The 12,756-nt window shown below is 40.1% G+C and overlaps 1 protein-coding gene across 2 annotated transcripts in view; it reads right to left on the reverse strand.

Annotated features, from left to right (window-relative positions):
* NCOA7 (nuclear receptor coactivator 7) overlaps positions 1 to 12,756 on the reverse strand; it is a 160,924-nt gene that overhangs the window by 76,059 nt on the left and 72,109 nt on the right. For both annotated transcript variants that reach the window (XM_040238989.1, XM_040238988.1), the window contains exon 3: positions 3,599 to 3,819. In XM_040238989.1, coding sequence (XP_040094923.1) covers positions 3,599 to 3,819 — 221 coding nt within the window. The remainder of the gene's footprint in view (positions 1 to 3,598; positions 3,820 to 12,756) is intronic.

Consider the following 12,756-nt stretch of genomic DNA (forward strand, 5'->3'; position numbering starts at 1 on the left):
GTGTCCGACTCTTAGTGACCCCATGGACTGCAGCCCACCAGGCTCCTCCGTCCATGGGGTTTTCCAGGCGAGAGCACTGGAGTGGGGTGCCATGGACTAAACAACGGCAACAAATGTGGCTCACAAGATCCTCCCATGTTAGCATCTCTCCTGCCCAGACTGGTGCCATCAAAAGGACTTAAACCGGAATTACCTTTGACTTGAGTCTAAGCTCCACCTAGTGGTACAAGACAACATTTCTGGGTGGAAATCCAGGGAATATGCCAGGTCCACCCAGTGAGGTCAAGCAAACCTGCCAACACAGGCGTTCAGCAGGTAGAGTAAGACGTGGAAAAGACAAGGAACCCTGGGACTCAGAGGCCAACCTAGCAGTGCTCTGTAAGCACCGGGTTCTCCTAAGGAAGTGCCTGAAACCTCCAAACCAGTTATTAGTGCCATTCTAGAAAGAAGATGAAAAGTTATAATGGCATCTCTTTAGTTATTGTCACCAAATAAAATCACAGGATAATTCTGAGTCCACTATTTTTTTGTTGCCTATATCCTTCCAGAATTTTCATGAAAGTCCAATCAATCACAGTATTCATTCATTTGTGTACAGTTCATCCACTCAATGCACATTTAAAGAGCACTTGTAAAGCAGATACTAACAAAGCTAATAATACAGGGTCTAATCCACACCAGTCTACAAACAGGAAAGAAGGTAAATAAATCCATGATGAGAATACAGAAGGGAAATCTAACCTGTCCAGGGAAAGAGTGGGGTTCCTGGAAGAAATGATGACTGTGGTGACTGGTGAAGTCTAGTAAGAATTAAGTATGTAGACCTATAGCTGATTCACGTTTATGTTTGACAGAAAACAACAAAATCCTGTAAAGCCATTATCCTTCAATTAAAATATAAATAAATGTTTAAAAAATTAAGTAAAGAGTAGAGCAAACGGTACTAAAGAGTCTCTTAATGAAGGTCAAAGTGAAAAAGCTGGCTTAAGACTCAACATTCAAAAAACTAAGATCATGGCATCTGGTCCCATCACTTCATGGCAAATAAATAAGGAAACAGTGACAGACTTTATTTTCTTGGGCTCCAAAAATCACTGCAGACAGTGACTGCAGCCCTGAAATTTAAAGACACTTGCTCCTTGGAAGAAAAGCTATGACAAATCTAGACAGTATTAAAAAGCAGAGACATCAGTTTGCTGACAAAGGTCCATCTAGTCAAAGCTATGGTTTTTCGAGTGGTCATGTATGGATGTGAGAGTTGGACTTATAAAAAAATGGCTGAGCACCAAAGAATTGATGCTTTCGCTCTGTGGTGTTGGAGAAGATTCTTGAGAGGCCCTTTGACTGCAAGATCAAACCAGTGAATCCTAAAGGAAATCAACCCTGAATATTCAACAGAAGGACTGATGCTGAAGCTGAAGCTGCAATACTTTGGCCACCTGATGCAAAGAGCCAACTCACTGGAAAAGACCCTGAAGCTGGGAAAGACTGAGGGCAGGAGGAGAAGGGGGAGACAGAGGATGCGATGGTTGGCATCACTGACTCAATGGACATGAGTTTGAGCAAACTCCGGGAGTTGGTGATGAACAGGGAAGCTGGTGTGCTGCAGTTCATGGGGTAACAAAGAGTTGGACACAACTTAACAACTGAACAACAACAACAGAGTGAACGGTATTGCTTCAAAGTGCTATGCACACAACAGAGTGCAGCACGCTAAAAAGCCAGCCTAATGCATCAGCTGAAGTGAGCAGAGCGTCACGCAAAGAGAAATCTCAATGGAAAGGACTCTGTCAGCTTCCTTCAGGGAAACTCTACGGAGCAAAAGGTCTCTATTTTAAAATACTTTGTAAGCACCAGCATTTAAAGTAGGATGAGAAGAGAGTGTTTTAAACTGTGTGACTGTAAAAACCACACATTTTCAAATGTCCAATGTGTACACTGTAAAAGATGTGAGAAGCCGTTTTGCTTACCCCTGTTTCTCTTTTTGAGATAATACTCAACACTGAAAATTTTTAGAGGGAGTTTATTAATCACACAGAATTTTTCAAAACGTTTATAGTTACAGCTTTTCATAAAATGCTGGATGGCTTCAGATTAAAAGCAGGCAGGTATCTGTAGCAGGAGGCCTCTGCCTCTGTCGGAGCAACGTCAGCAAAACCTCGCTTATAACCATCCTGTATCTTTGATGAGAACTAGTAGAAAGTTATATTAAACACACAGACCAGATCTGTCCCCCGGTAACTGGCATTAACTGGGACCAAGTCTGGGGCCCTGTGGACCAAGTGCCTGCTACCAGCCCAGGTTTCGTATACTGGACTGCAGTTAATCCTTAGAGAACTCCTTAGGCTTCTGAGCCTCGCAGTCTTCAGTACACCGTAATCTGTGTCACACCAAGTTTCATCTCCTGGTTCCCTTTCTTTAGGGGGTTTCCCTGATGGCTCAGATGGTGAAGAATCTGCCTGCAATGCTGGAGACCTCTGAACATACTTCAGGCCTGTCTGCGACGGGATCAGTAGGCATGAGAAGCATGGTAAAGCAAAACAGGAGCATGACCTCCATCACGCTAGACAAGTCACTGGTGCTAACACAACTACAGACGCAACAATCATCCTCAGACACTGTATGACCCTGTGGATTCATCTTAAGAGGCCTCTTAACTACAACTTCCAAGTCACCATCGTCGTGGTCTTTTGTGTTTTTTTTTAAATCTAAGGATGCCAGGCCATGTCTTCCTATTGCCTAGCTGATACCAAACTGTGCAGGCATTTCTACCAAGACTTCTATGGATATGTCTATAAACATTAAGAAAAATACTTCTCATACAGGGTAAGTGACCATTATTTAATAAATATTTATGAGCAGACACTATGTTCTAGATGCTGTGTTAGATGCTGGAAGATAAGATGAAATAAGACACATCAATCTTATTTAACTGTACTTCTCTTTATATAAGATTTTACCAATAAAACAAGGCCTGGCAGCACATAGAAGCTGCTCAATAAACTGTTACTATTGTATCAGGCTTCCCACCTGGCTCAATGCAGGAGCCTCCGAAGATGTAGGCGAGATCCCCGGAGTTGGGAAGATCCCTTAGTGAAGGAAATGGCAACTCACGCCAGTATATTTGCCTGGGAAACCCCATGGACAGAGGAACTTGGTGGGCTGCAGTCCATGGGTTACGAAGAGTCAGACACGACTGAGCACTCATGTGCAAGAGTAACAAATATTAAAGTCATAAGTTCCACCTCTCGCCCTCATTATTATTACATAGCATATTATAATATTATATGGGCTGCCCTGGTAGCTCAGATGGTAAAGAACCGGCCTGCAATGCAAGAGACCCAGGTTCGATCCCTGGGTTGAGAAGACACCCTGGAGAAGGGAACAGCAACCCACCCCAGTATTCTTGCTTGGAGAATGCTATGGACAGAGGAGCCTGGAGGGCTACAGTCCATGGGGTCGCAAAGAGTCAGACACGACTGAACAACTAACACTACTCTACTATAATATGATATACTATTACCAGTAACAAATTATCATCTTTCAAAAATTACTAGTTTTAAAATGAAAATACTGCAGAGTTGCCACCAATACTCACCAATATTATAATATCTCTTTAGTTCTGTACGCCTGATCTCCTTTAACTGATTACTTTTTCTCTTCTTTTTCTCATCAGTAATGTACTCGTCTTCCACAGCAATGTTGCACTTGTCTTGCTCTAAAATGACTTTACTAGAATCTTCTTTTCCAGAATGAGCCCGTGCAGCCATGGCTGAGGCTGTCTCTGCATTTTGTTTGGCTTGCTTTTTCTTTTTCAATCTAAGGGTGAGAAGGAAAAAATAGGAAAAGCATTAGAAAAATAATTTGCTAAGAGAAATTATATTAATTTCATGCTATTGGGCTTTGAGAAACTAATTAACTGATATTGAAAACATTTTATATTATTGAGTTTTTTTTCCATTTTTATTTTTATATATTATTGTTAATTATACTTTCCTCTTGTTTTTTGTTTTTTAATCACTTAAAAATTCTTTTATGGAGATCTGTGGCCTTTCTTCTGTTTTATGTCCTCAATATTTATATCTCAAAAACATCACTGGGAGATGCTTTAGATCTGAGGAAATACTAGATTCTTCTGCAGGCTATAAGACATTGGGTATGTTTTTTATCACAATGTACAGCTACTTTATTATCATGTTTAGTGTGTTACTTTTTAACTGTTTCTGGTCTCAAGGGTACCTTTAGCCTGATGAGCAAGCATATTTATGAAAAACAAATCCTTTATAATTGACTCACACACTGAATATAAAGGTTTGTCAAGGTGTGAGCTGGTTCAGGTTTGAGTAATTCTTTTCCTTTATACCTATGATAGTAGTAAGAAAGAGCTGAACTTCTTGGGATAGACAGTGCCATAATGACAATATCAACTTAGTATAATTACTAATATAGAAGCTGACTGATAACATTAACTTATTTGACATTTTCAACTTTTCACTCCTCAAAGACATGTAAAAGGTTTACCATAATTCACTGAAATCCAGTAACTCAAAATATTTTCCAGTTGATGTATCATTCTGATTAACTGACATGACATTCTGTACTCACTAGTCCTTCTTAAGAATGTTTTTACCTCCCAGAATGTAAAGAGTAACGGCCTTGGCCTCCACTGTATGAGACAGGCTGGTCATATATAAACATTTTTTAAATTGGGATCCTTTTCCCCTCTTCTATCTAGGCACAGTCAGCTTTTTCACACACATGTCTACTTCCTTTACTCCCTTGAGCATCTATATGATTTGATGTTGGGCAATGGATGAGGAAATGTTTTGGGAAGAAAAGGAGATAACTAGGATCAGAAAGGGACAAAGTTTTATTTTATGTTGCTTTGCTCTGTGATGTTGGCCAAATCAATTTAAAAGTTAAAGTCACTGAGGCTTGGCTATCTAATGCAATATTTTATCAGGATCAATTGAAATAATATGTCAACAATAGAACACACACAAACAGTAGAATATACCCCAATGCAATCATAGGATGACATGAGAACTAAGTATGGCACAGTATATAACACACTTAGCTTTCGAGATAACAGTCTCATGTTCCAACAAATATTTCAACTAGGCTGTCATTCATTCAATGCTGAGCAGGCAAGTTCTTATATTTTCACTGGCTAATAAATAAGTATATGGCATAAGAGAAAGCACAGCTAGAAAAAAAAAATCATAGATGGATATACTCCACATCTCTAAGTTTAGCTCTCTCTTTAGGTTTGTTAAAAAACAAACAAAACAAACAAGAATACAATCTAAACAAAATCAGAAACTCATAAAAAAGGAATTATACCTAATAAACACATTTTTATTTTGTACCCTCACATTTTAAACTGCTTTTTTTCAGGTAAAACAGTATGTAGCTCTTTGCAAAAGTGAGTCAGATAATGCTCCTAATAAAACAATTTCTTGATCAAGATTTCTGCATGAGGCTGAAATTAATATGCAGTGGTGGCTTCCCTGGTGGTTCAGTGGTAACAGAATCCACCTGCCAGTGCAGGAGATAAAGGTTCAATCGCTGGGTTGGGAAGAGCCCCTGGAGAAGGAAATGGTAGTTCACTCCAGTATTCTTGCCTGGAGAATGCCATGGACACAGGAGCCTGGTGGGTTACAGTCCAAGGGGTCACAAAGAGCTGGACATGACTCAGCATACATGCACAACCTAGGTATCACACAGAGATCAGTTCTTTGTTTAGGGAGGTCTATGCAGATAGCTGATCTCTGTATCCAGAAGGACATGTAATCTTGTTCTGATATATTGGCTTAACAGAAACATGCCTGAGATGAATGTTACTGCCCACTTCCTAAAATGATTCCTTCCGGGGAGGAGAGAAAAGAGATTTCCAAAATTAGTTCTTTGCAGCCTGAGATAGTTGCTGCTTCTTAATCTTCTGAATTTTGCCACTGTAAGTTGATCTAAATGTCCTCATTTCACTGTTCCCATTATAATTAAACTCACTCAGATCCAGGGCACATGTTTTGATGAACAGCAGCCCTGTTTGGGGACATCTCATTAGAGACTGTTTTTCATAGGTGGAATAACAAAATGGGATACATTGTTTCATTCACTTTCCCCCTTTTCCACACAGACCTTTATTGTCAAGCCATAGAGACAAACATACTGATATTAAAAAAAAAAAAAAAAAGCTACATAATAGCAATACCAAACTTGCATAACAGAAGACAGAGTACAATTTAACACTTTGGTGATTTTACAACCAGTTACATCTTTTGTTTTGACTAGAAAACTACCAGAATTTGCTTCTCTGGAGGTTATAAACATGACTGGAACATTCTGACCTTGTAACTGGAAATCATACTGTGAGTTCTGGAAGCCCACTGTACAATCCTTCTTCAAAGCATGGAAATACATTTTTAACATTTACCTAAGGGGTAATAAGAAAGGCAAAATCGTTGTCTGAGAAGGCCTTACAAATAGCTATGAAAAGAAGAGAAGCAAAAGGCCAAGGAGAAAAGGAAAGATATTCCAATTTGAATGCAGAGTTCCAAACAATAGCAAGGAGAGATAAGAAAGCCTTCCTCAGAGATCAATGCAAAGAGAGGAAAACAACAGAATGGGAAAGACTAGAGATCTCTTGAAGAAAATCAGAGGTACCAAGGGAACTTTTCATGCAAAGATGGGCACAATAAAGGACAGAAATGTATGGACCTAACAGAAGCAGAAGATATTAAGAAGAGGTGGCAAGAATACACAGAAGAACTATACAAAAAAGATCTTCACAGTCCAGATAATCATGATCGTGTGATCCCTCACCTAGAGCCAGACATCCTGGAATTCGAAATCAAGAGGGCATCACTACAAACAAAACTAGTGGAGGTGATGGAATCCCAGTTGAGCTGTTTCAAATCCTGAAAGATAATGCTGTGAGGGTGCTGCACTCAATATGCCAGCACATTTGGAAAACTCAGCAGTGGCCACAGGACTGGAAAAGGTCAGTTTTCAATCCAATCCCAAAGAAAGGCAATGCCAAAGAATGCTCAAACTGCCGCACAATTGCACTCATCTCAAACGCTAGTAAAGTAGTATTCAAAATTCTCCAAGCCAGGCTTCAACAGTACATGAACCGTGAAATTCCAGATATTCAAGCTGGATTTAGAAAAGGAAGAGGAACCAGAGATTGAATTGCTCACATTTGCTGGATCATCGAAAAAGCAAGAGAGTTCCAGAAAAACATCTACTTCTGCTTTACTGACTAGGCCAAAGCCTTTGACTGTGTGGATCACCACAAACTGTGGAAAACTCTGAAAGAGATAGGAATACCAGACCACCTGAGCTGCCTCTTGAGAAACCTGTATGCAGGTCAGGAAGCAAGTTAGAACTGGACATGGAACAAAAGACTGGTTCCAATCGGGAAAGGAGTACGTCAAGGCTGTATATTGTCGCCCTGCTTATTTAACTTATATGCAGAGTACATCATGAGAAACACTGGGCTGGATGAAGCACAAGCTGGAATCAAGATTGCTGGGAGAAATATCAATAACCTCAGATATGCAGATGACACCACCCTTATGGCAGAAAGTGAAGAGGAACTAAAAAACCTCTTGATGAAAGTGAAAGAGGAGAGTGAAAGAGTTGGCTTAAAGCTCAACATTCAGAAAACAAAGATCATGGCATCTGGTCTCATCACTTCATGGCAAATAAATGGGGAAACAGTGTCAGACTTTATTTTGGGGGGCTCCAAAATCACTGCAGATGGTGACTGCAGCCATGAAATTAAAAGATGCTTGCTCCTTGGAAGAAAAGTTATGACCAACCTAGACAGCATATTACATAGCAGAGGCATTCCTTTGCCAACAAAAGTCCATTTAGTCAAGGCTATGGTTTTTCCAGTGGTCATGTATGAATGTGAGAGTTAGACTATAAAGAAAGCTGAGCGCCGAAGAATTGATACTTTTGAACTGTGGTGTTGGAGCAGACTCTTGAGAGTCCCTTGGACTGCAAGGAGATCCAACCAGTCCATTCTGAAGGAGATCAGCCCTGGGTGTTATTGGAAGGACTGATGCTGAAGCTGAAACTCCAATACTTCGGCCACCTGATGCGAAGAACTGACTCATTGGAAAAGACCCTGATGCTTGGAAAGACTGAAGGCTGGAGAAGGGGACGACAGAGAATGAGATGGTTGGATGGCATCACTGACTCAACGGACATGAGTTTGTGACATGGAGAGTTTGTGACTCTCCTCTGGGAATTGGTGACAGACAGGGAGGCCTGGTGAGCTGCAGTTCATGGGGTCACAAAGAATTAGACACGACTGAGCCACTGAACTGAACTGAACTGAAGGGGGAATAATTGCCAATCTGATAAATGTGGTATAGTTAATGCTCTTCAAACATTCCTTTTTAGGACTTTTTATCTTTGAGGCCTTTCCTTTTGTTTTTCAAGTCAATATCACTGCAAGACATTTCCACAGAAGGGTTCTGTTATCACTAAATTAAGGTAAACTGGAAACAAAAAATTCTACAAGAAAATAAACTCCCTTTATTTCACCAAAGCTTTTTTAATGACCCTAAATGTAAACATTTACATGGTGGACTAAAAAAATTAGCTGGCAAATTACCTTAAACAGATAGGTGATTGAAAATAATGAAATATGTTTAACATATAATGGCTGTGAATGTGGGAAAAAAAAAACGCTAAAAAATCAAAAAACCTCTTGTAATGCTCTATTTGTCTTAAAAAAATAAATAAAGGCCACAATGACATAAAACAAGTGTCTGTTCCTAAATCTCCTGTCACTGCTGTAACCCAGCCCTGTCAATTCTGTTTCCCAAATCTCTCCTTCTCAAGTTCACCTCCTCCTCTTGGTCTCTGCTCCCACGGAATGATTTTCGGCTTGCATCACCTCTCTGACTGAACTGTGTTTTTACAATATAATTTATTCTGTTTTATTATGAAAATAATACATGTTCATACTAGTAAATTTTTTTAAATGCAGCAAAGTAAAAAGAAAGAACTCTAAGATTAAACGCTAACACTGAGAAGCAATCATTGCTTGGGGGAGAAAAGGAAAGTAGGGGCAATTACACTAAGTCAGACTTTCCCCAAGGGCAGAGGAATGAGGGACTGTGGCTTACCATCAGGATTCTGAGCTTATGTGTACCTTTCCATAAAGGAGTATTAAAGGACTATATAGAAAATAGATAAACAAGGGCCTACTGTATAGCACAGGGAACTACATTCAATATCTTATAATAAAAAAAAAATAAAAAAAAAATATCTTATAATAATCTAAAGTGGAAAGGAATCTGAAAAATTATTTATTTGTATATATAACTAAATCCATTCCCTTCTCCACTGGAGAAGGGAATGGCAAACCACTTCAGTATTCTTGCCTTGAGAACCCCATGAACAGTATGAAAAGGCAAAATGATAGGATACTGAAAGAAGAACTCCCCAGGTCGGTAGGTGCCCAACACGCTACTGGAGATCAGTGGAGAAATAACTCCAGAAAGAATGAAGGGATGGAGCCAAAGCAAAAACAATACCCAGCTGTGGATGTGACTGGTGATAGAAGCAAGGTCTGATGCTGTAAAGAGCAATATTGCATAGGAACCTGGAATGTCAGGTCCATGAATCAAGGCAAATTGGAAGTGGTCAAACAAGAGATGGCAAGAGTGAATGTCGACATTCTAGGAATCAGCGAACTAAAATGGACTGGAATGGGTGAATTTAACTCAGATGACCATTATATCTACTACTGCGGGCAGGAATCCCTCAGAAGAAATGGAGTAGCCATCATGGTCAACAAAAGAGTCTGAAATGCAGTACTTGGATGCAATCTCAAAAATGACAGAATGATCTCTGTTCGTTTCCAAGGCAAAGCATTCAATATCACAGCAATCCAAGTCTATGCCCCAACCAGTAACGCTGAAGAAGCTGAAGTTGAATGGTTCTATGAAGACCTACAAGACCTTTTAGAACTAACACCCAAAAAAGATGTCCTTTTCATTATAGGGGACTGGAATGCAAAAGTAGGAAGTCAAGAAACACCTAGAGTAACAGGCAAATTTGGCCTTGGAATATGGAATCAAGCAGGGCAAGACGAATAGAGTTTTGCCAAGAGAACGCACTGGTCATAGCAAACACCCTCTTCCAACAACACAAGAGAAGACTCTACACATGGACATCACCAGATGGTCAACACTGAAATCAGATTGATCATATTCTTTGCAGCCAAAGATGGAGAAGCTCTATAGAGTCTACAAAAACAAGACTGGGAGCTGACTGTGGCTCAGATCATGAACTCCTTATTGCCAAATTCAGACTTAATTGAAGAAAATAGGGAAAACCACTAGACCATTCAGGTATGACCTAAATCAAATCCCTTATGACTATACAGTGGACGTGAGAAATAGATTTAAGGGACTAGATCTGATAGATAGAGTGCCTGATGAACTATGGATGGAGGTTCATGACATTGTACAGGAGACAGGGATCAAGACCATCCCCACGGAAAAGAAATGGAAAAAACCAAAATGGCTCTCTGAGGAGGCCTTACAAACAGCTGTAAAAAGAAGAAACGCAAAAGCAAAGTAGAAAAGGAAAGATATAAGCATCTGAATGCAGAGTTCCAAACAATAGCAAGGAGAGATAAGAAAGCCTTCCTCAGAGATCAATGCAAAGAAATAGAGGAAAACAACAGAATGGGAAAGACTAGATCTCGTCAAGAAAATTAGAGATACCAAGGGAACATTTCATGCAAATACAGGCTCGATAAAGGACAGAAATGGACATAACAGAAGCAGAAGATATTAAGAAGAGATGGCAAGAACACACAGAAGAACTATACAAAAAAGATCTTCACAGTCCAGATAATCACAATCGTGTGATCACTCATCTAGAGCCAGACATCCTGGAATGTGAAGTTAAGTGGGCCTTAGAAACCATCACTACGAACAAAGCTAGTGGAGGTGATGGAATTCCAGTTGAGCTCTTTCAAATCCTGTAAGATGATGCTGTGAAAGTGCTGCACTCAATATGCCAACAAATTTGGAAAACTCAGCAGTGGCCACAGGACTGGAAAGGTCAGTTTTCATTCCAATCCCAAAGAAAGGCAATGCCAAAGAATGTTCAAACTACCACACAATTGCACTCATCTCACAAGCTAGTAAAGTAATGCTCAAAATTCTCCAAGCCAGGCTTCAGTAATACGTGAACCATGAACTTCCAGATGTTCAAGCTGGTTTTAGAAAAGGAAGAAGAACCAGAGATCAAATTGCCAACATCCCCTGGATCATCGAAAAAGCAAGAGAATTCCAGAAAAATATCTATTTCTTCTTTATTGACTATGCCAAAGCCTTTGACTGTGTGGATCACAAAAAACTGTGGAAAATTCTGAAAGAGATGGGAATAGCAGACCACCTGACCTGCCTCTTGAGAAATCTGTATGCTGGTCAGGAAGCAACAGTTAGAACTGGACATGGAACAACAGACTGGTTCCAAATAGAAAAAGGAGTACGTCAAGGCTGTATATTGTCACCCTGCTTATTTAACTTCTATGCAGAGTACATCATGAGAAACGTTGGACTGGAAGAAGCACAAGCTGCAATCAAGATTGCCAGGAGAAATATCAATAACCTCAGATATGCAGATGACACCACCCTTATGGCAGAAAGTGAAGAGGAGCTAAAAAGCCTCTTGATGAAAGTGAAAGAGGAGAGTGAAAAAGTTGGCTTAAAGCTCAACATTCAGAAAATGAAGATCATGGCATCTTGTCCCATCACTTCATGGGAAATAGATGGGGAAACAGTGGAAACAGTGTCAGACATTATTTTGGTGGGCTCCAAAATGACTGCAGATGGTGACTGCAGCCATGAAATTAAAAGATGCTTACTCCTTGGAAGGAAAGTTATGACCAACCTAGACAGCATATTAAAAAGCAGAGACATTACTTTGCCAACAAAGGTTTGTCTATCAAGGCTATGGTTTTTTCCAGTGGTCATGTATGGATGTGAGAGTTGGACTGTCAAGAAAGCTGAGCTCTGAAGAGTTGATGCTTTTGAACTGTGGTGCTGGAGAAGACTCCTGTGAGTCCCCTGGACTGCAAGGAGATCCAACCAGTCCATCATAAAGGAGATCAGTCCTGGGTGTTCATTGGAAGGACTGAGGCTGAGGCTGAAACTCCAATACTCTGGCCACCTCATGCAAAGAGATGACTCATTGAAAAAGACCCTGATGATGCTGGGAAGGATTGGGGGCAGGAGGAGAAGGGACGACAGAGGATGAGATGGTTGGATGGCATCACCAACTTGATGGACATGAGTTTGAGAGAACTCCAGGAGTTTGTGATGGACAGGGAGGCCTGGCATGCTGTGATTCATGGGGTCACAAAGAGTTGGACACGACTGAGTGACTGAAGTAACTACTATAACTGAATCACTTTGTTGTGCACCTGAAACTAACACAACATTGTAAATTAACTACAATCTTTTAAAAAAAGGAATATTGAAGGGCTTTTTTGGAGTCTTTTGGCTCTTTTTACATTAAAATTGTGTGCATTTGTAAGACATATGTACACCTCATTTTTTCCCTACTCATTTCTTAACCCAGAGCTAAAGAAATACAGTGATACTGTGAAAGAAAGCATTTTTAATAGCTCAGTAAAAACTGTTCCCTCCGAGGTTTTCTCCTTTACTAAAGGAAATACGTTCAGAGCACTCAGTTCAGTTCAGTTCAGTCACGTCC

This window comes from Oryx dammah, unplaced genomic scaffold, assembly GCF_014754425.2.
Source record: "Oryx dammah isolate SB20612 unplaced genomic scaffold, SCBI_Odam_1.1 HiC_scaffold_4, whole genome shotgun sequence".
Classification (NCBI taxonomy): domain Eukaryota; kingdom Metazoa; phylum Chordata; class Mammalia; order Artiodactyla; family Bovidae; genus Oryx; species Oryx dammah.